The sequence below is a fragment of the Loxodonta africana genome, chromosome 9 (assembly GCF_030014295.1).
Source record: "Loxodonta africana isolate mLoxAfr1 chromosome 9, mLoxAfr1.hap2, whole genome shotgun sequence".
NCBI classification, from domain to species: Eukaryota; Metazoa; Chordata; class Mammalia; order Proboscidea; family Elephantidae; genus Loxodonta; species Loxodonta africana.
In genome coordinates, this window is record NC_087350.1 from 47,880,125 (window position 1) to 47,904,902 (window position 24,778).

The following is a 24,778-nucleotide window of genomic DNA, read 5'->3' on the forward strand; positions in this document are numbered from 1 at the left end:
AAATAGGGATCATGCAGGTGCCTGGGACAGGGCACATGAGGCTGGCAGGGCCCCAGGGGACTTGTTCCCGTACCTCCCCTTCTGGCCACCTTTGGAACCCTGAGGACACCTGCAGCCAGTGACCCAAGGGTGGAGCAGGGCCTGCATCCACCACTGGCCAAGTTGAGAAGGGCAGGCCAAGGGAGTCTTGTTATTTGAATAAACTTTTCCATTCGCCACCTGCATCAAGGCTTCCATGCCGAGGGTCCTGGCATTCCAGCCTGGGATTGGGTTTCCTCTTGGCCCAGCAGCATGCACAAGAGGGAGTTTTCACATTGGCTCATCTTTCTCCCTCCCGTTGCCCACTTCTTTCCTTCTGCCTCTCCCTTCCTGGCCTGGAGAAGGCAGGAGCCCTCTCTTTACCCCCACCCCACTTATTGTCAGGATCGAAGGAGCAGGAAGCCGCAGGCAGGAGTGTGTGCGTGTGTGCATGTCTGCATGCATGCGTGCCTGCATGCATGTATATGTGTGAGTGGTGGGTGGACAAGGAGGGGTCAGGCTATGGGTCCTGAGGGAGCTTGGGAAGAATTCTGACTTAGCAAAAGGGACACATGTGTGAGAGGGCACTCAGCTGATGAGTTGTATGGGGTTTGTATATCTGCGTTTAACTCTTTTCTGTTAGGCTTGGGCCACAGTGATGAACACTAATCAGAACAGCATCTGGCATTTATTGTGCTCTTACTGGGGGTCATGCAGTACGTCAGTTGCTTCTCACACATCTTTTTAGTCCTCACAACAACTCTTTGAGATGGGTGCTATCATTATCCCCATTTTATGGATAAAGAAATTGAGGCTCAGGAAACTCAAGTGTCCTGCCCCATGGTCTGTGGCAGAGCTAGATCTGTCTGGTCCCAAAGCTTGCATTTGTACTGCTCACCTCCCTCCTGGGACAGGATCCCCTCCCCAGCCTCCATGTCAGTAAGCCATCGAGCTGAGCTCCCCCAACTCCCGGGGCTGCCCATCCCACACGGGGCATCCTAGATAGTTAGAAAGCCCTCCCTGGAGTCCTGTCCATCTTCTGTGAGTCTCTTGAGATCAGGTTGCAGTTTGTCATGGACATGGCTATGGTTGGGTTTCCCCAGCATCTCTTTTCCCAGAGAACTATCCAGCTGCTTGGTTTGGGGGAGTCCCTGGGTGGTGCAGTGTGCCAAGCACCTTGGTGTATTATTCACTGTCTAATAAATGTTTCAAGTTTTTCTGGCTGGTGTAAATGGTTAATGTGCTCGGCTGCTAACCAAAAGGTTGGAGGTTGAGTCCACCCAGAGGGACTTGGAAAAAAAGGCCTAGTGATCTACTGAAAAATGAGCCATTGAAAAGCCTATGGGGGACAGTTCTACTCTGACATACGTGGGGTAACCGTGAGTTGGAATAGACTTGACGCAACTGCTGGTGGTGGTTGTTAGTTTGGAGAGAAGAGCTAAGTTCTCCCTCCTTTCCTTTAGTTGCCCCTACCTGGTCCTGAGCCCTTTCCAGCTTCATTCATCTAGTAGTAAATAAGCTTTAAACTTATATGTGAAACTCCAGAGGTATTTTCATTAGCATCAACCTGGATGTCTTAGTCAATGCAATAAGAGAAGAAAAAGAAATGAGAAGTACAGACACTAAATGCTGGGTAAGCAAGACACACATGGTCTCTGCTCTCACAGAATTCAGGCCACGGTGCCTCCACAGCACTTTCCTATCTAGTCTTTTCGTTTAGTCTTATCCACCCTGGGTGACTACCTGTGGGAAGTGAAGGCTCTGGAGAGACAAGGAACTTGCCAAGGGTGACACGAGATGTTGATGGAGTCAGACAAGGAGTTGGCCCTTGATTTCCCCAGCAGGTGCCATCTCTGGTGTTGAAGAGCCAGCAGTGCAGCAGCTAAGGGAGGTGGGGAGGCAGGAGCATCCACGACTGCAGTGCTGTGGAGCAGAGGGGTTGCAACCCGCCAAGGTGTGGTGGTGTGTGGCTTGGGTGTTTGCGCTCAGAAGTCCTCTTTGATGTTTCTCCCTCCACTTCCCCTCTCTGATTAACTAACCTCTGAGGGACCAGGAGCCAGAAGATAGGACCCCAAACGTGTCACCTTCCCATTCCCTGACCGACCAGTAGCTGCTATTCTGGTACCCTTTGCTGATCCCTATTTTGTGGCATGAATCACACCACAGAAAACCATGCTCAGCACCACTGGACACACTGTGGGACCACCGAGTGCTTGTGAAAGACCCCACAGTCCACCCTAACCTCTCATCTCCAGGTCACCAACACTCTGGGAGATGGAACTCCTTTCAATTATTCAGTTACTATTTTTGGCAATACAAACCCCCATTTATTCAGGCTCTGTGGATTTATTCATTTCACTGGACCCAACAAGGTAGGTACTACTGTTGTTCCCTTTTAGAGTTGGGGAAACTGAGGTTCAAAGAAGTTAAGCCACATGCTCCAAGTCCTATTGCCAGCAAGTGGTGGAGTTAGTATCTGAACTGAAATCGGATTCCAGAGCCTTGTTACTGGACTGTTCCTTGCAAGTGTTCATCTTAACATGGAAAATCATTGTAAATATCTGTGGAATGGATTAATGCTTTTTCTCACTTCTGAATCTTGTATTTCCTGTGTCTTCTGCTTGGCATACTCTCCCTCCTCAGCTTTCCTTCTTCATCTAGCTAGTACCTCTTCATCTCTCAGGTGCTACCTCCTTCTGGAAGTCTTCCGAACTCTGCAGGCTGGGTTAGCCGCCCCTCCTTTAGGTTCCATGACCTCCTGTGCTTCTCCCAGTTGGGACACTTACCTGCCCCATTGTAGCTTTTCATTGACAATCCTTCTCCCTCATTATACATGGTATCCCCCTGAGGGCAGGGATTAGATCTGTCTTGCTCACCCTTGAAGGCCTGCTTGCTGAATGAACGAATGTGGTCAGCAAGATGAAGTTTCCGGGATCCTCACCTGAACGTGGTTCTGCCACCAGCCGCCCTTTTGGTCTGCCTTGAGCTGGCTGACTGAGGACATGGTTTCTGGGGTGGGTCCTGTCCTCAGTCCCTGCCTCTTGGAAGGAGTTACCTACTCATGGGGAGGGCTGGATGGTGATACTGGCTACCAGGCTGGTCATGAAACCTCCTGAAGGAAGGACTCGGTCAGCAAGTTCTGCCTGGGCATCTCAATGTCCAGCTCTGGGCTGGGCACTGAGGAGAAAGTTCATGGTGTGTTCTAAAACAGGCTCACAAGAGGTCCACACCTGTGGCGAGTACCTGCCAATGTGGGTGTACCATGGCAGGGTGCCCTGTGTCCCCAGTTCAGCCTGGGCCCTCTGGACTTTTGGCTGAGACCAGAGCTATGTTGAGGAGTACCTGGGAATCATGGCCTGGGGGGAGTTGTGACAGGTGACCAGGCCTCAGCTTTCTAGGGCTCAGGTTCCCATGGAGGTGGTGAAGAAGAAAAGAAAGGAATATGGGTGAGGGATGCTGCTGAGGAAAAGTTAACGGGAATGGACGATGAGGTGTGAAGGGGATGGAGGTTAGTGTTAAAGATCAGCTACTCCATCTGGGCAGAATAAGCACCCAACCCTGATGACAACTCTGTGAGGTGGAAGCTATAATTAGTCCCAATGTACAGAGAAGGAAACTGAGGTTCAGCAAGGTGAAACCACTAAACCACAGAGCTGGGGTTTGTTCCCACGTTTGTCTGGAGGCAAAACCAGGGCTCTCTCTGGGGACCACAGGAAGAAGTGAAGCAGGGTGTATATGCCTGGGGTAGCTTGCAGCTCCAGGGATCTCCAGGCCGACTGCCTTTGACTGTCTCTACTCCTCATGGCTCCCTTGGCCTCAAGTGTGGCCTTGGTCATAGCAGGAGATGGTGTGGGACACTGGCTTTGGGAGCCAAACCCTGAGACATACAGCTGGGTGCTCACTGCAGTATAAGTGGCAGCCATCCATGGCACTATGCTGGGACTTTGAGGCTGGTCCAGGGTTGGCGTGGCAGGCCCATCCCGCCCTGGGTGGGTGATGCTGTTGCCCACAGCAGTGGGGGGCCTTGGCACCCTCTTCCCACCCTCCCCAGCTTGGCTCTGTGTGTTCCCAGAGAGCAGGGACGCCTGGGTCTCGGGCTCCCCGAACAAGCTGCCAACTGTAGGCTGTGGGTGCAGGGCTGCTGCCAGGCAGGCACAGCGGGTGGGGTGGGAGAGGATGAGAGGGCTTTTGTTTCCCTGTTTGTGTCAAGATGGGAATTGACTTCCTCCCACTGAGTGGCCTCCTCGAGGTGTAAAGCAAAGGGCAGCCCCGGGTGGGCGGGTCTTGAGTCCGCCTTTCTTTGGCATTTCACTGGGCCTCCACCTTGGCCACCTTCCTCCTGACTCAAAGCACACCCTTCCCCACCAGACTTGTTGTCTCTGAGCCTTGGTTAAATATTTGCTAAGTGAGGACAGTTTTAAAGCCAGCTTTGTGAGGAATCCTGGCTGACTCCTCCTGACTCTGCTGCCTTGCCCCAAATTTGCCTTAGTGAAGGGGAGACCCAGCCAGCCTCTGCCTGCCTTCCCAGGCCCAGGCGCTCCTGGTGACCATTTTGGCATCTGAAACAGGCTGATCTGCCACCCAGGAGTCACTCCTTTAGCACTAGTTCATTGAGCACCCACCTGAGCCAGGTGCTGGGGACTGTGGTGAACAAGGTTTCAGTCATTAGGGAGCCAGAGTTGAAGGAGCCATTTAGGAGAATCCAGAGACCCTGGTGGCGCAGTGGTTAAGAGCTACGGCTACTTACCAGAAGGTTGGCATTCAAATTCCGCTGTTCCGAAACCCTATGGGGCGGTTCTACTCTGTCCTATGGGGCCACTAAGAGTCGGAATTGACTCGACAGGAACATTTTTTTTTTTTTTCCTTTAAGGAGAATTCGGGAGCTATGGGACTGGGGGCACCTGGTCCAGTCTAGGGGAGTCCCGAGGAGGTGATGTGGAGCCTGGGGGTAAAGAGGAGGAGACGGCCAGGCAGAGGGTGTGGGCACTGGAGAGCGTTCCAGGCCAGGGACCTCAAGATCAGCTGCTAGTTTTCCTGTCCTGGTTGCTAAAGCCTCCCTGGCTTCTCCTCTCCATGCTGGTCCCATGAGGGCCCTTCCCATTCCCCTAGCCTCAGTTTTCTCATCTTCCAATGGAGAGTTTAGGTTTGATCCCAGAGGGCCGTTCCCAAGTCCAGTGGCTTGTTATAAGGGTTTGTGACTGGCCCCTTAATGAGGGCATACTCCAGGGTAGATTCTACTTGTGCCCAAGGTTAACAGCAATTTACACTTATATAGCTTGCCCGGCCCTGGGAAGCTTGTTAGCAACAAAAGTCAGCATCTTGGGGAGAGTCAGTGCAATTCTGAGGCCCCCTAGCCACCATGAGATCTAGGGGGACTATCACTATCCCCATTTTACAGATGCGTTAGCAGGCCCAGAGAGGGGTAGTCATAGCCCAAGGCCGTTCTAAGCTGGGACGTGGGGGAGGGGGTGGGAGTGTGGGGCGTGGGGCTTTCTTCTTGCTCTGAGCTTTGCCCTGAACATACTGCCTCTGTGAGAAACCCTCCCTCCTCTCCTGAGGCAGGTGCCAGCTGTTTGCTGTTCCGCCTCCTCCCCTTCGCCATTCTGCTTAGCACTTACCAGGCACCCTCTTCGATGCTGATTCTGACCCTAAGGAGCTTCTAGGCAGGGAGTCAATGAGTCCTTCTGAGCTCCTTCACTGTTCCAGGCACACTTTCTAGATTCTGAGGACAGAGCAGTGAACAAAGACAGACTTGGGTTCACATCTTGGTTTACTCCTACCTGTGTGATGTTAGGCAAGTCAGTTAACCTCTCTGAGCCTTGGATTCCTCATCTATGAAATGGGTTTAACAGTCTGTCCTCCAAGTGTTGTGGGGGTTAAAAGAAATGATATCGAAGGTAATTGTTAACATACACTAGGAGCTGCCTCTGTGCCTGGCACTGGGCTAACTGTGACAGGGATTATCTCATGCTGCAATTATTATAATTATATGCACATGGTAACTGCAAACATTTTGATAGAGGAGGTGGCATTTGAGTGGGGGCTTGAAGTCTGGTTGAGATTTTGAATTGTGAAAATGAGGGGAAAGGCTGTTCCAGCCAGAGTGCCCAGCCTAGGTGAAAGCTGGAGGGGAAATACTTGATAAACGCAGGAAATAGCCAGGGCAGGGGAAGGGGAAGGGAAGGGGGACTGAGATCTTGGTGGATCTTGGGTTCCATTCAGTGCTTGCAGACCTCTGTGTGCCAGGTCCCAAAGTGGGTGCTGAAGATATGGTGACAGTGAAGTCCATGATGTCCTGGGGCCGCTGGAGTCCAGCAAGTTTTCATGTGATTATTTTCTGAGTTGTTTCCACAACCCTTGAGCTCAGGGGCTTAACCAGCCTGGGTTCCAGCCCCAGCTTTGATTCAGCTCCTCCACTCAACAAGCCATTTGGCCTCAGCTTCTGCTTCCTCCATGGGGGAGACACCGGGCTGTTTTCAGGGCACCATTCAAACATGATAAATCTCCCAGCAGAGTGCCCGGCCCACGTGGAAAGCCCCATGTGGTAAGTGTTGAATGTCACCAGCATTAGGCCTTACTAACTATGTGACAGGTAGGTTCCTTAACTGCTCTGTGACTGTTTCCTCATCTGTCCATTGGGGGCATGGCAAAGCCTCCCTTCCTGGGCCATTTTGAGTGGAGTTTATGGGGAGAGGGCTTTCCTAAAACTGGCCCCAGGGAAGGGGTGACCCAGCAGAGGGTCCCTCTAGGGCACCTGAGGTTGGTAGGGAGGGAAGCCTCATGGGTGGCACCCACCTTCTCCAGGAAGGACAGCTGTGTGCACGTTCCTTCATCCCCAGGACCCATCCAAGGCCGCTGGGCTGGGCATAAACCTCCCCTTCTGTGGTGAGGAATCTCGGGGGTGTGTGGTGTATTATTGCTCAGTGGGGGTGGTGGCTCTCAGCCAGGGGTGGCTGTGGCCTTACGCCACCCCCTCTCGCAGGCCCCTCTCAATGGGCCTCCCTTTTCTCCTGTGTGCCAGGCCTTGTCCCAGGTGGCGGGTACTGTCTGTGGGAGTCAGTTGGTGAGATACTGGGGTGGGGGCTATGGGAGTACATGGGAGCACTCACCAAGCCTGGGGTCTCCCGGGGGGAAGGGACAGCTCAGCAGAGAGCTGAGGAATGAGCTCAGCAAAGGGGAAGGAGAAGTGTTCCAGACCAGGAGGAAAAGCAGCAGGGCCCAGGCCACCCAGGGCCTTGGGGGCACACGAAGGAGCTCAGCCTTTATTCCAAAGGCAGTGGGAGTTATGGAAGGTGTTTGAGCAGGGGAGGCACTGGATGAGAGTTTTGTTTCAGAAAGGTCCCTCTGCTTCTGTTTGTGGGAAGGATCAGAGGTGGCCAGGAATGGAGGGGGGTAGAAGTTTGGAGGCTCTGGCAGGCATAAGATGGGGGTAACCTGGTTGGGGGGTGGTGACCAGTGGTGCAGGCTGGGCAGAACTGTACCGAGCTTCTTGGTCAGCTAGGAAGCCCATTTTGACCTGACAGCCTCGTGGTGGGGAACAGCGTGTGGCATGGGAGGGGATCCAGAGGCCTTGTTCCTCTCGGGCCCAGAAGTGGGGCCCTAGGGACCTGCCATTGCCGTACAGGTGCTACGGGTACACTTGCTTCAAGCACTGACTCACAGGGTGACCCTAGATCAATCCCTTGTCCTTTCTGGATGCTGGTCCCCATCTAGATAAGGACTGGCTGTGGGTGGAGGCGGCGGGGGGTGGGCTTCAACTCTCCAGGCTGCTAGTTTGGGCTAGCTGTTGGGTGGTGGAGCCAGTCATTACCCCTCCTTCCTGGCTTCTCACCGATTATAGGGGATAAACAGAGCCGTGTCATCCATTCTGACAGGGTCCCATAGGGCCTGTGCTGCAGGAGCCCCTACCCCTGAGGTTGGCAGTCCAGGAGGTGGGGAGTGTCCAGACTTTGGTTCCCTGGTGAACTTTAAAGTCAGACTGCTCTGGGTTCGTGTCATTTATAAGCTGTATGTTCCTGGGGAAGTCATTTAACCTCTCTGAGCCCTCAGTGTCCTCCAGGGACGATGCATGTAATAATGTGTATAGACGCATAGCACAGAGGAGATACCGAACAAACAGCTGCTGGTGTTAAGAGCTAATGATGAGCAGAGGGAGGCCAAGTAGAAAGGCCCTGGGCCCAGAGCTAACTCAGCTCTGTTGAGGGTGTGCTGTGTGACCCCAGGACAGTGTCACCACCTCTCTGGACCTCAAGCTGTCCCTGCTACCCCCGGTGGATAATGGAGATGGTGACTCTTTGGATGACTCCACGACATAGGGAAAATCATTCCCTTCCCTACTCCCTCGGCTCTGGGTGGACTGGGTGGGTGTTCCTGCTACCCCCCTCACCCCTCTGCTCCCCTGTGCCCAGGGAACCAGGCAGGCAGGTTCTGGGCCTGCCCTGCCCTGCAGGGTGCTGCCTGCCTGGTTTCAGTCGACAAACCTCTCAGCCCTGAAACCGGCCCAGGCCTCGTGGGTGAGGTGTGTCCCTGGAGCCCACTGGAGGGACTGGATAAGCCAGGGACAGAGTCTGGCATGGTGCCCTCAGCTCAGGCCAAACCAGGGCTGGGCCTGGCATGAAGCCCCCGTGGTTGACATGAGACTGAATATGATCGGGACTAGAGATCATTGCTTTCTGCTTGGCGCCCCACAGTCAGCGTGGAGCAGGGTTTTGGGCTCAGGCTCTAGGGCCCCACAGATCTGGGCTCAGATCCTGCTTCTGCTGCTCCCCGGCTGAGGGACTTGGGCAGGGGGTCTCAGTTCTCTGGATCTCAGTCTCCCCACCAGAAGCATCCTGCCAATACCAGCACCAGTTGTCCCTGGGTCGGTCTGAGGATTTGAAGTGGGAGGTTGGTCCAGGTAGAATGCTTAGTACAGGCCCCTCATGTGGGCTGGGCTCAGAGAGGTCCATGAGGAGGCAAGAAATTCCTTAGCTTGGCATTCAGGGCTCTCCAGGGTCTGCCTTTCCAGGTGCATTCTCTGAGGACCCGTGTATTCCTCCTCCCATCCTCAGCTCAGCAAGCCCACTCACCTCTCTAAGCCTCAGTTTCCCCATCTATCTACACAGTGGGACCAGTACTTCATCGTCCACCCTAGGGCCTCACCAGCTTTAGCTCAGCCCCTGCTATCTGAACTAAACGCAGGAAGTAGCATGACCCTTAACGTTGTCGGCCTGGAAAATCAGAGATTAAAGTTCTTCCGGTCATGTTGGCTGTTGTTAGTGGGCCAGCACGAGGGGTTGCTCAGTCTCTGTTTCAAAGGCCCCTCCTTGGGTTAGAGGAACTTGGACAAGAGGCACTTTACAGGAGCCCCCCGATGGTATACTTCCCCCATGCCAGGGCCAAGTGCTTTTACACTCATTAACTTGTTGATCTTATAACCTGATGAGATAGGTACTATTGTACCATTTTGCAGAGGAGGAGATCAAGGCTCAGAGAGGGAAAGTGCCTTGTCTAAGGCCACACAGCTAGTAGGTAGCAGAGCTGGGACTTGAACCTGGAGCCCGCTTGTGCACTTGTGGAGATGGTGCCCTATTTGCAGGTGAGGGTTAGGCAGCACTAACATGCCCCCACCCCGCCTCCCCCTAGTGCCTCTGTCCGGCCTGAGGGGAATGTGGTCAATTCCAGTCAGAGCTGACTCAGTAGCACTCGGATGCTGAGGCCATCATCCTGGTCAGTTCCTGGGGCCAGAGCAGCACTGATTAGATCATTGTTGAGATTTTAGATCAGCTGAGCTGACAGGAGATTTTAGATCAGCTGAGCTGACAGGGATCTACCCACCAATTTTACAGGTAGGGAAACTTAGTCCCAGAGAAAATAGGCAAGTAAGGATTCTGGAAATGTGAAGATTATCTGCCACCTTTGACCTGATGGGAGCAAGCAGGGTGGGGGGGGTGTGGGGGCGGGCTGTAACCTCGGGAATATTACTTTGCCTCTCTGAGCTTCACTTCCCTTATCTCTAAAATGTGGATAGTAACTCCTACTATGCCTGTCTTTTGGGACTGGGCAAGGGCCCAACAGGAGAGCGTAGAGGCAGGGCTTTGTAAATGTGTGATGTAGCATGGGAGGTCACTGGGATGAAGAGATGATACGAGGTGGGACTTTGCCCAGGCTTTGGCATGAGACAAACTTCAAAATCTACCTCTTTCCCCTTCCAGGCTGTACGCTCTTGAGTAAGTCACTAGGTCTACCTGAGCCTCAATTTTCTTCTCTGTAAAGTGGGGATAACAATACTTATTAGGACTAAATGAGCTGCCCAGTTCTTGGCACACTCAGTAAATCCTGGGAGCTCTGGAGGCAGAGTTAGGGGGACTAGCCGGTGAGGGGCCCCTCTGGGTCTCAGAGAGTAGGCTCCAGCATCTGGGAGCAGAGCCTTTCTGAGATCCACAGAGCACCCTCTTACTTAACTGGCTCGCTGAAATCCTTAATTCCTGAGTGTTTGTATGTGTGTGTATGTTTCGCCCTGGGCCTCCATCCTGGGAAGTGGCCTCTTTAGAGCCGGATGGAATCCAGCACTCTCATACTACAGATGTGAGGTGGAGATGGGGCCCAGGGATGGGCAGGGCTCCTGTGGCTGCAGAGCGAAGTGGTGGCTGGGCACACAGTAGATACTCAGTTCCGCTCCCAGAATTCTTGGTCTGCCCTCTTGGGCTCACAGGAACCAGGGCCCCCACAGGCTGGCCCTTCCTGTCACATCCTGGCATTGGGGCTCAGTATGTTTTTGTGCACGGAGTGAAATGAACTTTCACGAGCCATTTAACCTTTCTCAGCCTTGGTTTATACACCTGTAAAGCAAGGATTTGTATTTATTTACCCATACTTAACCTCTGCGGCCGTTTGAAGAATCTGGCTGTGTGTGTTGGGGCAGATAGCAGGGAGCGTCCTGTGTCTGACTGGGCTGAGTTTGCCTCCTAATTCCAGGGAGGTGTTGCTGGCAGAGGGGCACAGAGAGGGGCAAGGCGGCCCAGCCAAGGCCAGGTGGGAGCCCTGAGTCCCTGGGTGTTCCCTGGACACATGCACCCCTACTTCTCTCAACCTCACCTTTGCCTGGGCCGTTCCTTCACTCTGTTTGTGCAATCTTTGTTGAGGATCCATCTGTCATTACAATTTTATTATTTTGTGATTTTTATCCTGTTTCTGGAACCCTGATGGTGCAGTGGTTAAGAGCTACAGCTGCTAATAAAGAGGTCGGCAGTTAGAATCCACCAGCCACTCCTTGGAAACCCTATGGGGCAGTTCTGCTGTGTCCTGGAGGGTCTCTATGAGTTGGAATTGGCTTGATGGCAGTGGGTTTGGTTTGGTTTTTGGTCTTTTTTCTTTAAAAAAAAATACCGTATTGGATTTTTTAACTGTAAAAGTTATACCTGCTAACAGAAATTTAGAAGTCTCTTACTGTCGTTGTTATAAACTGAGCGCTGTTATGATTAATAGTAACAAGTATGGAGGCTCTGAGCTGAGTGCTTCACGTGTGTCCACGTCCCATGGAGCCTGTAAATGGGTTCAGTTATGCCCATTTTATAGATGAGGAACTTGAGGTTCTAGGAGGTGAGGCAACTTGCAGGGCTAGTGTCCAGCAGAGCTGGGGATGCTGTCCCTGCCCTGTGCTGCCTCCCTACTGAATAGCTGTCCTCACAGGAGGCTGGGAGCCTGAGGCTGTGGGACAGGCCTTGGCAGCCTCCCCCCACACCACCTCCTGCCACCTCCCTCCAGTAGCACCTGGGGCTGAGTCAGTGTGGGGAGGGAGAGTGGTTGAGAAAATGCAGAAGGTGGGTGAGGCTGGCAGCACCCTCAGACTGTTCCTTCGAATCTTTGTATCTCACAGAAGCAGCTGTGTCACTTCAGCTAGCAGGACCCCTGAGACCGGCCCTGCCTTTGGAGATGGGGCCACGAGCCTGTTTCTTCTCTGCCCTTTGGGCCAGCAGGCTGTGGCTCGAGCCTCAACTCCCTGGGTCTGGCTGCAGGGTCTCAGGCTCCAAGTCTGCTCCAGAGTAGTGAGCCTTGATCTTGGAGCTCCTGTTTCCTGCTGACATATGCCCCGAATCCATGGGTTGTGGAGGAAACAGGAAGAGTAGGTGTGGGCAGGTGTGAAGGAGAGAGGGTGCCCGAGGTTCTTGGGACCATCCACATACACCAAGGCATGGATTCTGCTGTGAGAATTTGTGTCATGGAATCCTTCTGGCAGCTCCAGGAAGATAGCCACTTCAGGGGTAGCAAGAAGGGAATAAATTGGGTACTGGGCAGTGCTTACAGGGAGCGGGCTTCCTGGGCTGTGGCTCCAGAGCTCAGTAGCAAGTGGAACAGTAAGGCCCAGCCCTGCCATTGGGGCCTTCCAGTGCTGCAGGACACATCTGAGTCTTCTAGCAGTGTCCGGCCAGAGAGGCTGAGGTGACCTTGCAGAGGGCTTTTACCCCTTGAGCCCTTTGTCCAGCCTGGCCCTCCCCATCCTGCCTCCCTAAGTCCTTCCGGTCTCTTAGGTCCCTCTGGGACCCACCCCCTAGGCCCCCCACAGTGCCCTTCGGCACTTCCTTTGTACCAAGCACGTGGTAGTTCCTCCCAAGCTGTCTTAGGACATCTCTCAAAAATGTGCTCCAGGCTACCCCTGCCAAGAAGTCATCCTGTGGCCCCATCTACCAAGGTCTTCCCTTCCAGCCTCCCCTCTGCTGCTAAATTTATGCTGGACGTACCCAGCTCCCTTGTGCTGGCTGGGCTCCGTCCTTTTAGTCCTTAACCCCTTACAGAATGCCTTCTGCCCACACCTTACCTGTCCATGCAAAGTCCTGATGCTCCCCGCAGCCTTCCTCTGTCCTTAGAGGGCCTGGCACAGAGCCGGTGCTCAGGAGCTATTTGTCCATTGGGGTGTCCCCACCACGCGCTTTTCTTGCTCAGCTTGTGCCACCCAGTGCCCGGTATCTCTGGTGAGCAAAGGGGAGCTGGCCGCCTTTGTGGCATTCGTTCACAGTCCTTAGGAAAATACTAGCATCCCTCCCTATCCTGATCCATTTGGGAAAGCAAGGTTGGTTAGTGAGAGGGATCCCACACTCGGATCTGTTGGGTTCTGGAATTTCAGAGAGCAAAGGGCTTATCTGAAAATCAATCCAGCTCCTAGGGTTCTTGAGTTCAGATTGCAAGGCAGGCCTGTGATTTCAGTTGGGTGAAATCAGAGGCATGGCTGCTGTGGTTTGACTGGGGGGGTCGGGGGGGTGGTGCAAGGTGAATGGGCAGGGACACCCCTCCTGTTTGGGGGCGTCTCTTTGTTTACTACTCTATTAACTAAGGAGTGCCCCTAAATTTCTGCCCATACCCTCTCTGTCTGCACTTTGCCCTAGTGACCTCTCCTCCCCCACTCCCACCTTTCCTGGATGCTGGCCCCGCAATCCCACTTGGATACTTTTCCGCATCCCAACATGATATATCTAGAGTGCATTCCATCCACCAGCAGCACTGATTGGGTCCGGGACTTGAACCTCAGCCTTGTCTACCCCTCTGGCTCCCGCCCTGACAGGCAGCCATCACTGCATTTCCTTAGGTTTTCCTTCTGCAGCCTGCTTCCTCTCCAACCTGCAGCCCCACCTGACTCAGCCCTGGGCCTCCTCCTGGCTTGGCCTTGCCCTTCCAGTCCCCTACGCCAGCCCAACCCTCGGGGTCCTTCTACTCAGCCACTCCCTGCCTGGTCCCCGCTGAGTCGACCCCACAGATTGACCTGACGGGTGAATGCTCTGTGGTCAGGGAGACCTGGGTTCTAGTGCCGACACAGGATGGTAACTTCTTCCTGGGCTTGCTCCGTGAGGGAAGGGTGGCTATCCTGGCTGTCAGGAATAAGGCTAGGTCTAAGGGTGTGTGCACAAGGGCAAGGCCTGGTTTCCCAGAGTCGAGGCTGAAGGGTCCTCGAGATCAGTGGGCCCAAGCCTGCGTTTTAGGCTTTAGGCAGAGAGCCTTACCCATCCTGCAGGCCATGCTGGCGAGTGCTTACTGGGTGCCAGGGCAGAGAAGGGACCAAGTCCTGGCTGAGGCAGTGTGGCTCTGAGCTTCCGCATCCCTAAAACAGGAAAACCAGAGCACTGGACTCTCTGGAGTTTTCCTGAAGATTCTTCGGGATCTTGCTTGTAAAACTTGCCAGAGGACTGGCCTTCGAGTCAGCTCTGACTCATGGTGCCCCGTGTGTGTCAGAGTAGAACTGTGTTCTGTAGGGTTTTCAGTGGCTGATGACATAAATCACCAGGCCTTTCTTCTGAAGAGCCTCTGGCGGGACTCAGACCTCCAACCTTTCGGTTAGCAGTTGAGGAGTTAACTGTTTGCACCACCGGAGACTCCTGGTTGGGGGTTAAAGCTCAACAAATGGTAGCTATTCTGATGGTGATTACGGTGATTGTCAATGTCACTGTCCTCTGCTATCCTGTTTTCTCTTTTTGGCTCCAAGTCATTACCCTACCCCCTACCCCCTACCCTGCCTTCTCAGTTTTTCAAAACAACTCCCATGGTCTGAGAGAGTCCTGGTTGTTTACGGTTTTTGAAAAATAGGCATTCAAAGCAAATTCCTCATTTGTTCTCCCCTTCCTCCCACAAATCGGAATCTGGACTGAGAGGGATCAAGGGGTGGAGGTGCCCCCGGAAGGAGTAAATCCCCCATCCCCTCTCCGAAGCTGGGGGTGGAGTGTGGGCAAATATCTGAAGGGTCAGGTTCAGCCTAGACCGTGGGGTTGCCGGTGCTCCGTCTGTGGGCTGTGGCAGGGCTCTCAGCCTTTCTTCCCGGCTGCTGCCTCTTGGCTGGACCCAGAAATTCATCCCCATCTGCTGCCCACTAGCTGTGTGACCTTGTGCCAGAAACTTGACCTCTCTGGATCTCATTTCTTCCTCTGTAAAGAGGGGAGTCCCCGGGTGGTGTACATGGTTAAGTGCTTGTCTCAGTTATCCGGTGCTGCTATAACAGAAATACTATAAATGAGTGGTTTTAACAATGAGAAATTTATCTTCTCACAGCTTAAGAGGGTGCTGGCTTTAGGGGAAGGCTCTCTTTCTCTGTCGGCTTGGAGAAAGGTCCTTGTCTCTTTGAACTTCTTCTGCTCCTGGCTTGGCATGTGTCTTATCCATCTCTCCTCTGCTCTGCTTGTTTAATCTCTTTTATCTCAAAAGAGATTGACTCAAAATACGCCCTACACTAATCCTACCTCATTAATGTTACAAAGACAACCCATTCCCAGATAGGATTATAACCATATGGATAGAGGTTAGGATTTTCAACACATATTTCATAACAGTGTTCAACTACTGACTTAAAGATTGGCTGTTTGAACCTTGAAAACCATATGGATAGAGGTTAGGATTTTCAACACATATTTCATAACAGTGTTCAACTACTGACCTAAAGATTGGCTGTTTGAACCTTGAAAACCCCGAATTTTGACTCTGTATACATGTGGTCGCCGTGAGTCAGAATCCACTCCATGGCAACTGTTTTTTTTTTTTTTTTAAAAGCAGGGGTAACATCGGCCCTTACCTTACCTCACAGAGCTATTGAGCAGATTAAATGAGATGCCATCCTAGCTGGGTACCCTTGGTACGGGGAGACCAGCCACTTCGAGGTGGGAGGTCATGTCAACACTATCCCCTTTGAGGAAAGATCAGGTCCTCAAAATCTGGAATCCAAGACTGTGAAGAGATGGCAGCCCTGTCCATCATTGAGCCCTCTTCTTGCTGTGCAGGGGTTGGAAACAGAGGTTGGGCAATGAGCCAATACAAATCCCAGGTGAGGGAGGACTCAAGCTGCAGCTTCTCAGGACCTGAAGCCTCTACCGTGGGGAAGTCCCCCTCGTGGTGGATTCTGCCCCTCTCTGGGCCTCAGTTTCATCATCTGTAAATAGGGATGCGAAGGCAGCCCAAATACGAGCGCCTGGTATGTGGTGGGCTTGCTTTGGAAGCCACAGTCTTCACCTCCCTGCTCAGAAACTGCTTCAGCAGAAGAGAGAAGCAAAAGGGCAGTGGAAGTGGAAAAAGTTGTCAGCTTGGTAGACGAGTTAATTTTAGAATGTTTATTTTTAATTTTACAAGGAATCATGCTTGTAAAATAACTCAAATGCTATGAAAGTAATTAAAGCCAAAAATGAAATCCACTCCGAAGTCCGCAGCCCCACACCCAGGGGTCCCACCTTAGTCTGGCATGCTGCCTTCCGGGCCTTTTTCTCTAAGTATCCAAGCCTACGTAATTTATATACACAGACAGGAGTAGTTTTTCAAATGACATGATATTCTACCTGGGATTTTGTAACTTGCTTTTCTTTACTTAACACAGGGTGGACACCTTCCCTTTATTGGTACATGCAGATTGCTCTAAATCTTTTTACTGTTCTGAGGGAAGGAGCCCTGGTAGTGCAGTGGTTAAGTGCTTGGCCGATAACCAAAAGGTCAGGAGTTCGAACCCACCAGCCTCTCTGAGGGAGAAAAATGTGGCAGTCTGCTTCCATATAGATTGCAGCCTTGGAAACCCTGTGAGGCAGTTTTTTTCTGTCCTATAGCGTTGCTATGAGTCAGAATCAACTCGATGGCAACAAGTTGTGGGTGAACAGTTACTTATTGAACTCTCCCACAGATGCAACATTTAGGTCGTTTCCAGTGATTGCCTTGGTGCCTACACACCTCTGTATTCTCCTTCCAGTTGTTCCACAGGATAGATTCTTAGAAGTGAGCTCAGCATCAGCGGGTACAGAGCACACCCCTAAAATCGTGCATGCCACTGCCAGTCACCCTCTGAAAAGCCTGTTCCAGTTTACAGTATTGCAGCTGTGAGTGAGAGTGACTGGTTTCCACGTCCTCGCCAGCCCTCGCTATCGTCAGTCTTTTTAATCGGACAGGGGAGCGTGGAATCTCAGTCCAGTTTTCAGGTATTTGATTATTAATGAGGCCGAGCGTCTTTTCATTTGTCTGTTGGCTTTTTGCATTTTCTCTTTGGCCATTTTCCTGTCGGTGGTTCACCTTTTTCCAAGGCTGTTGGTTAACTAGCTTGGGATGATGTGTGTGCAGAAAATGCACGACTCTGGCCAGAAATGTGATGCAGATGAAAGCGAGGAGCTTGTGCAAACAATTTTATGTTCAGGAATTTGGGGCTTTGTTGGTGTGGTGCCCCTTCCTGAGGGGAGGGTTGATGCACGTCAGTAACCATGAGGACCTCATGTTCCTGTTTGTTCTTCCTTTTCAGAAAAAACCGGGAAGATCCTGACAGAGTTCCTCCGTTTCTACGAGGACCAGTATGGCGTCGCTCTCTTCAACAGCATGCGCCACGAGATCGAGGCTACGGGCATGCCGCAGGCCCAGCTCCTCTGGCGCAAGGTGAGAGGTACCAAGCTGGGCTCATGTTGTGTCGTAGTGGTCTCTAAGGACCCTGCCCAGCCCCTTCATCATTGTGGGAGGCTCTCCCCCAGTTCAACCACTTTGTCATCAGAGCTAGGGCTCTGGAGTCCGACAGCTGCGAGTTTAAGCCCAGATCCTCCTTTGTGCCTGTGAGCAAATTACTTAATCTCAGAAAGCCTCGGCATACTCATCTGTAAAATGGAGATGAAGACACCTTCTTCAGAAGGTGGTTGTGAAGACGGAATATCTGAGAGCAGGGAAGTTGCTTGGTGGGTGTTGGCTGTTGCTGTCATCACAGTCCTGATATTGTAGTAGTAGGATGTGTGCCCAGTAACTATTTGTCCAGTGAAGGATAGGATGCTGCCTGGCCCCAGCCCAGGGGTCAGCACTGGCCCTGGCATGGGGCTGGGAGGCAGAAATGGTACAGAGGAAGTGAGAATGTGTTAGCAGCACAGGTAGGCTCTAAGCCTCCAGCTGGAACCTGAGGTCCCGGTCCGAGGATATAGGATGACAGGCCAGCCCCTTGCTCCCTGGGGATGGCGCACGGCCCCGCCCATCGTCAGCCACATGGAAGTCCTCATTAAGGGTACCACATGTCCCGGGGCTGGGGTCATTCCTCTGCAGTGACCTTCACCCTCTACCCTCTGGGCAGCCAAGCAGGTGGCAGAGAGAAGGGTGATGAGGAGGAAGGGGCTTGTGCCTCCTCTGCAGGTGCCCTGGCCCTGGAGTGGCCTCTGTGCAAAACACCCACTGTTCCCCTCAGACCGGTCAAGCTGGTCCCTCTAGAAGCGAAGTCCAAACCAGGTCATCTTGGTGGCCTTGGTGATGGTACTTGGGGTCATTGGTGGCTGAATTTCCATGATCGGTGGGCTGCCACGCTTCCTCCACCCAGTCCTGTTTGTGTCCTCCCAGCTGCCCAGGTCAGCCTGTGCTCAGGCTTCGAGGTGCTGGAGGCCACTGAGAAGGAATGGGCCCACACTGTGGGCTCCCAAGTGCCTCCTTCTGTTGGACATGGTGCGTGCCCTTAGGGACCTTGTGGTCTAATGGGAAACTCAGGTAAACCTGCGTTCAAATCCTCTTATTAGCTGGTAACTTTGTTCAGACTCCAAGCCTGTCTCCTCATCTGACAAATGGGTACCTCCTGTGATTATTTGGTGAGAGAATAAATGACACATAGTAAGGGGGAGCAGGTAGTGTTATCTGCAAGGGGGCTTGAGCCCTGAGTTGCTGGGTAACCTCAGACAAGGGATTTCATCTCTCTGAGCCCCACTTTCTCTGTCTGTAAAATGGCATTCAGAGAAGAGACCAGCCATCATGGGCCAGAGTTGTCAGAACAGCTTTGTGGAGGGGGTGGGGATTTCATGGGGCTCTAAAAGCCAGACAGGATTATGGGAAGGCCCCTCAGGAAGGGGAATGGTTTGGGCAGGGGCATTGTGTGTTTGGAGGGGAAGCGGGGTGGGAAGGGGGGACAGTAGAGCAGAAAGAAGCGGCTGTGAAGGCTTCAGACTGGGAGGGCTGAGTTCATTTCACTCCTCCCACCCCTTCCAAATACCAAATGACTGAAAATGTGCCCGTTTACCCTGAGACCAAAGGGATGGGAATAAAAACAGCTTCGCTCAGAGCCAGCCAGCACTGGACCTGGCTTTGAGGATTCATTACACGCTGGTGTTTTCCCAGCTGGAGGATCAGCAGTTATTACTCAGGCGGGAGAGCTGCTCATAAGGCTGGAATGAGCCCCGGGGTCTTTCTGGAGGGAAATCTTTGCTGATGAGGTTGAGAAATTACCCTGAAGAGAGAGACCGGCAGACACATGGCCAAGGATGCACACGTTGAATGCGTCGGGTTGAGTGCTGGGGCCACTCTGCTCTTGTTGGCCCCATAGATTCTCAGGGAGACTGACAATCAACGGTTATTTACAGAAGTAAATATGAGCTGGAAGGAGGTGACAGGGTGGACACAGACAGCGGCACCTGACCTCATCCTGGTGGCCCAGGAGGGCTTCCTGGAAGAATAGCCACCTAGGCCGGGGACTTAACAGATGAGGAAGCATTTGTTGGGAGAAAAGGATACCTGAGTGAGGGAACAGGATGTGCAAAGTCCTGGAGCTGAGTGTTTGGATGGTCTCCCAGGATGCTGGAGGCAGGACCAGAACCAGGTTCCTAGCCTCGGGCCTTTTCTGCTAGAACCCACAGCTGGCCTGGGGAGCAGGGGAGGTCAGGGCTGTGTGCCTCAGCCTCCGAGAGTATCACACACACCTTTAAGTTTGGACCCAGAAAAGGCCGTATGTTCCCCTGGTGTCATGGTAACCACTCAGCCCAGTGATGGCTGAGGGGCCCTGAGGTGCCCAGGGGTGTGGCCTGGCCCAGGTATCTGGCAGGTATATACCTATGTGGTAGGAAAGAAGGCCTTGGACCCAGCCCAGGTGAGCTGCTTCCAGGGGGCAGGGTCAGAACTACTGTACATGAGCAGAAATGTCACAAGCAGCCCGGGCTCCAGTGACCTGAGACAGACGGCGTTAGCCATACCTTTATTGCTCCCTAGGGGTATATATTCATTGCAGAAAAGGAGAAAGTAGTACATAAGCAAGAAGAGTGAAATAGAATCACCCACAATCACTGAGAAGTGGGCGTGATCGGTCCCATTTTTCCACTCAGGAAACTGACCGTCCTGATGTTGCTCCTTTCCTGGACCATGGAATGTATACGCTGGTGTTACATTTTCTGCCCCTGGAGGTTTATTGGCAGGCATTTGAGTGACTTTAGTAAGTTCTGGCATCCTGACGGATACTGGAACGACTGCTTAAAAAACAAGGAAGTTGATCTACGCCACATTTGAGTGTTGAGAACCATTTGTATGAGGGGATGCTTCCCGGAGGAGTGATTGTGTGAGACTTTTGTGTCTTTTGGCTTCTGTACAGCTAGATAAGGCTTGCAAGTATGTCTACTATTTCCTTCGCGTTATTGGGAAGGTACTGTTACTGGCATTCAGAAATATTCAAGTAAATGACTTATTTTTGGGGTGAAAACAGCTTGTGATGCACTTCCTGGGCCATGGGACCGATATGTCCCATACGTGTGCTTCATGGAACATGGTAGCCATATGGCCCACTTCAAATCGAACTGATAACAATTATCTGCAGCAAGTGCAATGTTTGTTTAGTATTCAAGTGTGTTTTTGGAAAGTTGAGTAAGATTTTCTTACGGCTCAGCTATAACCAGGAAGTGTGATGCGCCATGGGACGGATAGCTCCCACCTGTGTGATGTGCTTCTTGGACGATGAGATTGTTACGTCCTGCTTGCGGTTGGCACCCCATTCTTTCAAATAATAAAAAGCTACCAACAATCAGTGATTCGGCACCCCTTCCATTAATGAAAAAAAGATGGCATCACCAAAAAATTAAAAAAAAAAAAAAAATTCACCCATGAAAAGGTTAAGCCATCTAACCGGGGGTGTACAGGTAGAAATAACAACAGGAGCCTCAGCAGCGGTTGTTTTGAGTACTGTTCATTTAGCCCACACGACACCCCTCTGAGGTAGGTAACTATGATAGAGTCCAATTCACAGATGTGGAAACTGAGGCTCAGCGAGGTGGAATCTCTTGTCCAGGCTCCCGTGGTGTGCAGGTGGAGCTGGGACTGTTCCCCCGTTGTCTGGTCCCAGGACCTTTGCTCTGACCATTGCTCCGCCCACCAAAGATTCCCATTGCAGCCTCTGAGAGCTCTGCAGATTCTAAAATATTTTGCCTGGGCTGCCGGCTTCCGTTTCATTTCCTGCAGGCCTTCCAGTCGAAACACGACTCTGCCATTTGAAAGTTTTAAAAATAAAACCCACAGCCAGCCACCCGTTAGGAGCTGCCCAAGGATCTGAGGATGGACTTGGTGGTGGGCAGGGGGCTTGCTGAGCTTGGCTCTGGCTGGGCAGTGAACTCAGCTCTGCACAGCCTCTCCTGAGGTGAGCATGGTTCAGGGTCCCTGCCCCTGAGCCCAGAGAAGCCTGGGAGTGGGGGTTCTTACCAGGGTGCCGGAAGAGTTCTATTCTTTCTAGAAAACGGGGGATTTGAGAGCTGAGTTTTGCGTAGTTTTGCGTAGGCCTCGGGTCTAAATATAGACCCCTGCACAGCAACTTGGTGACTTGGGCAAAGCTGGCTCTGTGTATGTGTGTGTGTGTGGAGGTGGGGGAGCACTATTTTTTTTCCTGTAAATATTTTTATCCCTGGCTAGGAAGCAGTCCCGGGGTCCTATTGTTCGAGTACAATGGGCTCTCCTCTTCGTTTCCCCTTGAGTAACAGGGAGGGAGTACGGCGTGGGGGTGGGGGCATGTGACGGGCACTGAGTGTCAAGAGGAGTCTGGAGCGTGGCTTGACAGGGGCTTGCAGAGGGGCCCCTCACACCTGACTCCAGCTGCTGGGGAGACCCAGAAGCAGGGCAAAGAAGCCAGGCAGGTTTCCAAATTCGTTGCCATCGAATTGATTCCAACTCATAGTGACCCTATACAGAGTAGGACTGCCCCATAGGGTTTCCAAGGAGTGGCTGGTGATTTCAAACTGTGGACTTTTTGGTTAGCAGCAGTAGCTTTTAACCACTGGCCACCAGGGCTCCAGGCTTAGACACAATTAAAGTAATTTCTCCCATTGTTATGTATGCTAAAATGTTTCTTTTTGGAAAAAGCACCATGTTAATTGTAGAACAATTAGAACCTGCTGAGAAGTACTGAGGAGCACTAGACTTCCCCAAGTCCCTCCCACCCAGGAGCAAGCCTGTGCCCATTGTGGCGTCTGTGTCTCCTTTCCAGATGCTTCCCTGTGATTGTCCCCTCAGGAAGTGTTTCATGGGATGGACATTGCCAGGGCCAGCTCTGAGCCCCCCCTCCCCACCCCTCCCCACATAAGTGATCCACAGAGCTGGGAGACGTGACACAGATTCTGAGAGACCATAGCACTGGTTCACGTGATCTTTACACGTGCCACCTCACAGAATCCTCCCAGTAAGTCAGCCAAGTCAGTGCTGTCACTGTCCCTATCTTAGAGATGGGGAAACAAGGCTCACAGAGGTAATGTGATAGGCCGAAGTCACACTGGGAGTCAGAGGCAGAGCAAGGGCTTTGCAGGAAGGTCTGGGTGTTTCTGGAGCCCACACTCCTTACCAGGACCCTGGTCAAATGTCAGACACCCCAGACTGAGACCCCCTCTGACATCACCCAGATCAGGGCTATTTTGTTCAAGCTTTCATAGCCCCAGAGGGAACTGAGGCCCAGACCTGGCGAGAGACATGCCCGTGACTATGAAGTGGGTCAGGGAGAGCAGGCGCTGGGCCTCCACACTTCTGGCTGTGTGTCTGCTCTAGCTGGAATGACTGCCTGCACCCACGATGTGGTGGGGGGGGGAAGCAGAGAAAGCTCCAAGACCCACCCTGACTTTCTGTGGAGCCTTGCCTGCCTGTGGCCAGGGCAGAGTGTCTGGGTCCTGCATTACCATGCCTGGCCTGGGTTCAGGTTCTGCTACCACGACTGCCCCACCTGGAACCAGGGCAAGCCCTTCACTGCCCTGCTTCACTTTCTTCATCTGTCACATGGGTGCGACATAGCTTTGCCACAGAGGCCTTAGCGAGACTCAGTGAGATCTGGGTGAAGGGGACCCCCAGGGTGAGCAAGCAGGTCCTGCTGGCCGAGTGCTCCTTTTCTTGGGGACCCTATCTCTCCCAGGCAATGAGGGATCCTGGGCCTCACCCTCCGCATCCTTTTCTCCCCAGGTGCCACTGGAGGAGCGCATCATCTTTTCCGGGAACCTCTTCCAGTACCAGGAGGATAATAAGAAATGGAGGAACCGTTTCAGCCTTGTGCCCCACAACTATGGCCTGGTGCTCTACGAGAACAAAGTGGTGAGCCCCAAAGGCTGGCCAGCCAGGACTGAGCCCCTAAACCACTGCATACTCCATTCCTAATTCACTGCACGCCCCAACCCCTAAACCACTGCACAGTCCCACCCCTAAGCCACTGCACACCCCCACCCCTAAATCACTGCCACCCCACCCCTAAATCACTGCACACCCCCACCCCTAAATCACTGCACACTCCCACCCATAAATCACTGCACACCCCCACCCTTAACCCACTGCATAAACCCACCTCTAAATCACTGCACACGCTCACCCCTAAATCACTGAACACCCCCACCCCTAAACCACTGCATACCCCACTCCTAAATCACTGCATACCGTACCCCTAAACCACTGGGCACCCCACCCCTAAACCACTGCACACCCCACCCCTAAGTCACTGCACGCCCCTCACTCCTAAATTTGAAGCATCTCCCTTTGGCTGTCATAGAGGCCAAAGCAGAACCTCAGCACTTTCTCACTCTCCCCAGCTCCCAACCTGCTTGCTCTCCTGGGTTTCCTCATTGAATTGCATCCCACCTGTCCAGGCACCGGGCTCCCCTGAGGTCACCTTTGTCTCTTCCCTCATAACCAACTCTAGGTTCTATCCATCCTCCTCAGTCACTTTCAAGTCCCTCCAGATCCCTCCTCTCTACCACCCTGGGCCCTGCCCTCCTCCCACCTCTGCCTCCTTCCTGCTTGGGCTTCCTCCAGCCCCTCCCATCCTTGGTCTACCCAGTAGTCAGAGTGAGCTGTTGAAAACTTGAGTCTGGCCATTCCCTGCCCCAGCTTACCCCTATTACATCTGCCCTCTTGCCTGGCTCCTTGGGCCGTGGTCTCATCTTTTTCCTTTCTGATCCCTCCCTTGTGAGCCCCTGCCCTGCAGTGGGTAGATAAGAGTCTGGGAAGAGTGTTGGGGCTGATTGTTTCTTATTTTTGCTTTGGGCCCTTGGGGGGACCCCACCCCGTTGAGCCACTGACAGAATTTCTTTTCTTATCTAATATTTCTCCAGAGCAGAGTGGCCTCTACTTCAAGGCAAAGCAATGTTAGAGCATTAACAAAGTCTGGAGCAACCCCATGCCCCAGGGCTGTGGTTCTCAAATGAAAGCATGCATCAGAATCACCTGAAAGGCTTGTTAAAAAACAGATTGCTGGGTCTACCTCCTGAGTTTCTGATTCAGGTCTGGGGTGGGACCAAGAGTTTGTACATTTCAAAAGTCCCAGGGTGATCTGCCCTATAGGGTTGTGGCGGTGAGTTTGGTTTTGGTTTAAGTTAGCACTTTTCTTATTTTCATAACTATGCGAAAACGTCTGAGAATCTGAATCACTCTTGAATACAGAGTCATGTGCTTTCAAAACTATAAGTATCATTTTCAGTGAGAAAGTACTTTTAAACAAGAAATTGTACATTACAGCTAAAATTACAAATATTTACATTTACAAGTCTCAAGTTTAAATTAAGATTGTAATTAATAAAAAACATTTAGTGATTGGAAAAAAAAAAAGTTC

At 52.4% G+C, this 24,778-nt stretch overlaps 1 protein-coding gene across 2 annotated transcripts in view; it reads left to right on the top strand.

Annotated features, from left to right (window-relative positions):
* The window catches only part of NIBAN2 (niban apoptosis regulator 2), a 58,868-nt gene that overhangs the window by 17,268 nt on the left and 16,822 nt on the right, over window positions 1-24,778 (top strand). The window contains exons 2-4 of one of the 2 annotated variants that reach the window (XM_064291398.1): window positions 16,703-16,928; window positions 17,243-17,373; window positions 23,143-23,271. In XM_064291398.1, the coding sequence (XP_064147468.1) occupies window positions 17,317-17,373; window positions 23,143-23,271 (186 nt within the window). In that variant the 5' untranslated portion in view covers window positions 16,703-16,928; window positions 17,243-17,316. The remainder of the gene's footprint in view (window positions 1-16,702; window positions 16,929-17,242; window positions 17,374-23,142; window positions 23,272-24,778) is intronic. The other variant, XM_064291397.1, reaches the window with a different exon arrangement.